This window comes from Adiantum capillus-veneris, chromosome 9 (assembly GCF_014529385.1).
Source record: "Adiantum capillus-veneris isolate H3 chromosome 9, ASM1452938v2, whole genome shotgun sequence".
Taxonomy (NCBI): Eukaryota; Viridiplantae; Streptophyta; class Polypodiopsida; order Polypodiales; family Pteridaceae; genus Adiantum; species Adiantum capillus-veneris.
The window spans coordinates 77,028,435-77,034,373 of NC_140939.1; the positions used below are offsets into that span (position 1 = coordinate 77,028,435).

At 42.0% G+C, this 5,939-nt stretch overlaps 1 protein-coding gene across 1 annotated transcript; it reads right to left on the minus strand.

The window, feature by feature from the left end:
- Positions 1–555: 555 nt before the first annotated feature.
- On the minus strand, positions 556–3,456 carry LOC147450697 (uncharacterized). The gene is made up of 2 exons (XM_086520508.1): positions 2,035–3,456; positions 556–1,893 (listed from the first exon to the last, which is right to left on the minus strand). The coding sequence occupies exons 1-2, from the start codon at positions 3,454–3,456 to the stop codon at positions 556–558; spliced, it is 2,760 nt and encodes a 919-aa protein (XP_086376634.1).
- Between the last annotated feature and the right edge of the window lie 2,483 nt (positions 3,457–5,939).

Sequence of the window (5,939 nt, forward strand, 5' to 3'; positions counted from 1 at the left end):
GAGAAGTACATCACCCTCACGCTTTACATAAAATGTTCTTTCTGTTGGACTGTTACGAGATCCTTGTTTGACCAAATGAGTGTTAGCTTTCTTATACCAAGCACGAGGAGATTGCTTCAACCCATACAAAGCCTTGTTACATTTGCACACTTTGTCCTCTTGTCCTTTTATGACAAAACCGCGAGGCTGTGTTACATAAACTTCCTCAAATATGTCACCATGCAAGAAAGCAGTAACAATGTCTGATTGATGTACATCCCAACCAAAATGAGCTGCCAATGCACATAGAAAATGCACATTAGTCATACGACAAGTGGGAGCAAAAGTCTCTTCATAATCTATGCCTTTTTGCTGTGCATAACCCTTTGCGACAAGTCTAGCCTTATGGCGATCGATCTCACCATCCGGCTTGCGTTTCAATTTGTAAACCCACTTTGTACCAATGGCCTTTTTTTTTTTTTTTTTTCGAAGAGAGTGTAAATTGAATATTAGAGACAAACAGAAAAGAGATACAAAGGATCCTCAGGAGGGGGGAGGATCATCCCCAGACAAAAGTCATATACAATCTTTCATTCTGAATCTGATTGGGGAGTAGAATCTGGGAATCACTTTATCCCATAGCTGCCATCTCAATGATTTTTGAAGAGAGGTAATACTGTTCTCCTCAGAGAAAACTTGGTTAACCTTAAGACACAGATTTGTAGCTATTTTGAACATATCATGAAGGAGCAGCTGAAATGGGAAGGAAGAGGGTTCTCCAAAAACAGCAGAATTTCTCTCAAGCCATATGTACCAGATTATAGCACCTCTCCATTTGCTCCATAGGGGAACATCTAGACCTTTGCAATCCCCCAAGAGAAAGTCTCTATATCCCAGAATCCTATTAGTGACAAGCTTAGCCAGCTTGAGAAGTATACAAGATATCCTTTTGTTACTTCTGCAGTTAAGGAACAAGTGAGGACAGTCCTCTATGGCTGCTTTGCACCTGCAGCAGATCCCATTGCTTACTCCAATCCTGACAGCTCTGGCACCAGTCCATATGCCTTGATGCATCAGCAGCCAGAGCAGTACACTATGCTTGCTAGCTATAGGGTAGGCCCATATGCACTTGAACCTATAGGTCCATTGCTTTGCACTCCATTGCAGCTTCCATTTGAGATTAAGCTTTCTTTTCAAGCCCTCCTCAACTCCTTCTTTTGACTTGAATTGTTTGAAAGCAGTCCATGCTAATCTGGAAAGGGATAAATTAGGGGAGACAGACCTGGTTGTAAACAATTGAAGAATGTTAAGCAGTCTGCTCCTGGACCAAACAGCCAGGTTACCAGAAAGATGAAAAGAGGCTTGCAGTTCAGCTACAGATTTGGGAGATGAAAGTGTAAATAAGTCTGCCCAGCTTACAATTCCTGCCTTGAAACACTTATGAGCTCTCCTAGATAGTTTCTCTTGAAGGTGACCTGCAAAGAATCCACTCCAGGGAGAATCAGCTAGAAAGCAAAACTGGTTAGTGTAAAAATGGGGGGGAGGCTTCCAGTTAAGCTTGATAATTTGCCAAGCTTTCCACATGTTAACCAAAAGTCTAGACCCTGTAGGATGAATGGGGTGGGAGGAGAGCAGGATGTCTCTTAACTGCAGATTACCCCAGGCTTTGTAGTGCTGAAAGGTAAACTTGTGTACATTCCTTTTTAGTAAAAGAGCCCAAAAATCCTGGGAGGAAACAGATCTCACAATCCATTTAGCTGCCATTTTAGTTGCCAGTCTTTCAATATCAAGTAGTCCCAGTCCTCCCTTATCCTTTGGTAGACAACAGGTTTCCCAAGAGACTTTAGACTGCTTGGGCTGTCCATCTGTGCCTCCCCATAAGAAGGATCTGGCCAAAGCAAGCGCCTGCTTTATCTAGTATTTGGCAAGAGTCCAGCAAGACAGAAAGTAGACAAGTGATGGGAGGATGTAGTGGTTGAGGATGAAGAGTCTGCCAGGAATGGAAGATTGACTATTTTGCCATTTCAGGAGTTTAAGCCTAAATTTATTCATGACCCATTCCCATCTCTGGGCAAAAGACACATTAAATCCCATGGGAATGCCCAGCAGCCTGAAAATCTGCCCATTCTGTATGCACTGACAGCCAGCATTCAAGATGATTTGAGGAGTATCACCATTAGAGACCTTATATCCTGTTTTTTCATGATTTATGATAGAGCCACTTGCAACACAAAAGGTATTCAGACATTTCCAGAATGACTCAACATACTGCACATCATTCCTTACCAATGCATTAGTGTCATCAGAAAACTGCTGCAATATCAACTCTTTTGCTGCACCTGGTATAGTGATCCCTCTCAATGAACCTTCATCAATAGCAGCCTGCACCAGCCAACCCAATGCATCTGAACAGACAGCATAGATCAAGGGGGCAATAGGGCAACCTTGCCTGATAGATCTCCTCAAAGGGAAAGAATCTGTTAGTTCTCCATTAATAGATATTCTTGCATTAGCATTGCCAAAAAGAATGCTGACAAACTTTATAAAATGCCTGCCAAAACCCACATCATGCAAGCTCTGAAAGATAAAGTCCCACTCTATCCTGTCATAAGCCTTGTCAAAGTCAATCTTAAAAAAAACATAATCCTGTGATGACTCCTGAGCATAATCCATGGATTCCCATAATGTAATGATAGCATCCAATATGAATCTGTTTTTAATAAAACCCTTTTGTTCCTGTAGAATGAAACTAGACATGAGAGAGCTGATTCTTCTTGTTAAAGACAGAGCAAAGATTTTATACACAGAAGTCAGACATGTGATTGGCCTCCAATTTCCAATATCCTCCTTGCTCCCTCTTTTATGAATGAGTTTTATGACACCTGAGTTAACAGAGGTTGGAAGAGCTCCTTGGCTAAGAGATTCTTTCCAAATGGCCATCAAGTAAGGAATAAGAAAATCTTTATATTCCTGAAAAAATTCATTAGGCAGACCATCCAAACCAGGAGATTTCCCAGATTTAAGAGCATTAACAGCATCTTCTAACTCCACCTCTGTCAGGGGCAGATCCAACAGCTTGGCTATATGAGGAGGGACTGTTTTACCCCTTTTCCTTGCAATTTCAGCTCTAGCTCTAGAGTGGTCTGGTCCTCTCTGAGGTGGAGTAGAGAAGATGCTAGAATAATACTCTTTAACAGTATTCAAATTTTCCTTGTGATCAACAGCAATAGATCCATCCTTTTTTTTAAGAAGAGGAACAAAGTCCTTTATTTTCTTCTTTTTAAGAAGAGAGAACATATGTTTATTTGGTCTATCTATTTTCCCAGCCCAAGACTCTCTGGTCCACAAGATAGCATTCTTAGCCAAGAGGAGCTCTTCCTCCCTAAGTTTTACTTTTAGGTCTTGTAAGGCAGGAGGGGGAGGACAACTGGGGTCAGTAAGAAGCTCAATAGCTTCAATTTTATTTTTTATCATCATCCTTCTATTGCTTTTAAAATCTTTGCTTTCTTTTTGTAATCACTCATCAGCAACTGAACCTCTTTTACAGATTGATCCCAGGACTTAAAGGCAGAAACAGAACCATGAAAGGCTTTCTTAAAAATGGACTTAACACTGTCTTTGACTACCCCCAAAGAAAAAAGGGACTGGTCCAAATGAGGCCACCCAGACTTGAACATGCATTCATCTTTTTGAAATTCATAAAGAATGGGAGAGTGATCAGAGATTAACAAAGATGTTTCCTTATTGCAGCTGACCTGCCAATAATCTGAGAGCAAACCTGCATGCATGTAAATTCTGTCAAGCCTAGCAGCTCTGTAACAGTCTCCATATTGATTGTTATTCCAAGTGAACCCTGTTTCTGCAGAAATGTCAATAAGCTGATGCAGATTGCACAGGTTGTCCCAATTCTTTTTTTCAGAGCCATACACTGATATGCCCTTTTGATGCCATCTATCCATACTGTCAGTAACCATGTTGAAATCTCCTGCCATTATACATGGGTTAGTCAACGTTTGCAGCTCTTCCCAAATGGCTGACCTCTCAAGAGCTGAGTTAGGAGCATATATAGACACTAATGTAAAGCAAAAAGGTTTATCCAGAGTGAGAGCAACCCAACAACCTCTGGCAGAAATGGAAACATTTTTAACAAGCAGGCTGTACTTGATAGAAATGCCTAAGGCAACTCCTCCCTTGCCAGGAGTGTGTTGAGTAGAGTACCACACATATTGAGCACCCAACCTCTGCAAATTGCTCTCCAAGTTCCTTCCTGAGGTTTTTATTTCCTGGAGACAAATGAAATCAGGATTGTACTTGAAATCCAAAATCCATGATTTGATAGCCTGAGCTCTGGCTGAGTCAGTTAAACCTTTGCAATTAAAAGAAAAGCCTTTAATCATAGGGCACTTCATTTCTTACTGGATTTAGAGGGTTTAGCAAGAACTACAGAAAGCCTTGCTGGGTCCTTGGAGGACTCTTTTTTCCTTTTGCACTGTGAAGTGACTGGGCAAGGAAGCCTCTCTTCCTCTGCTTGAGTCATTAAGATTTCAAGAGAGTTGCCAACTTCTCCTGCTAGCTGTGCTTTGATTCTGTCATCTTGCTTCTGTAATTGGCATTCAAACAGGTCCTCAGGAGTAACAGGTTGCTTACCTTTCTGGGTGCTGGGAATAGATTCCTCATCATCATCAGAGGAAGAAATAGAGGATAGACCCCTGCTCTTACTAGTGGGGCTGTCCAGGTTGAGGGCGCTGCTGGTCTTCTCCTGCATATCTTCCAAATTCGGCCGCCCACTGCTTTGACCTGGGGAAGAGTGTTGCATGACTTCATCCTGTAGATCTACATTGAAACCTTGCTTTTCAGGGTTAGAGTCAAAATCAAGAGGGTCAAACACTTCCTCCAAAAGAGGGCTGAAGCTATTTTTATTTCTGGAAGTAGAGGCCTTGGAAGTTCTAGGGTTTTTAGAGCCAGTTTTTTTAACAACAGGTTGAAAGTCATCTTTCTTATCCTGTACAGGATCCTGATTGTTAGCAGCTTTAAGCTCTGGACAGTCCTTGATATAGTGTCCCTGTTTAAGACAGTTGAAACAAGCATTAGGTAAATTCCTATAAAGAATTCTCTGAGAGTGTAAATCTTTGCCATTGGAATCTTTGATAGGAACTGAATGCTTAAGAGTAGCACTAGTATCGACTTCAATCAACAACTGAGGGTCGAATTTGGGATTAATGCTCCCTCTGGGCCTTTGACCAAGGACTTTGCCTACACAACCTCCTATAGCTTTAAGCCAAGGGTAAAGTTCAATAGGCAGATCAGGGAAATCCACCCATACAGGAGCCTTTGTAGGTTTTGGACCCTTAGGATTAAAGCCAGAAAACCATTTGAACACAGAAATGGGGGTATACTTAACCAGCCACTGACCTTGACCTACAATCTGCAGAGCAGAGTTTGAATCTGCACAGAAAAACAAGTAGTACCCATTGGGTAGATATTGCACATTGTTAATATTGATATTCCTGTTAGTCCAGTTTAGGTTAATCCATTGCTTAAGAGCTTCTAATGAAGGCCTCACTCCATGACACAGACCTATGATGACTCTGTCTTGTAGCTGGGTTTGCCATCCTTCCAACTCAGAGGTAGGAATGATGAGGGCACCCTCCTCAGCAGGGAAGGCAGAAGGTATAGGAATATCTGAAATATTCTGCTGCAGAGGGTTAACAGAGGTAGGAGCATCTTCTCCAGAAGCAACAGAAGGAGCTTTAACACCAAGGTCAGGGAAGATTGCAGACTGCTTCTTAGAAAACAAAACATTAGGGTCATGAGCATAGATGTTACCTTCCAAGTTTGTCGAGAGGAAAGGAGCGTGGATTCCCTGGTCTGGCCCCGACCATTCTACATTGCTTTTGCTCGCTGGGGGAAGCGCAGCCATGGCAGCGTACGTGAAAGGAGAGATTGAGGAGGGTGAGGCA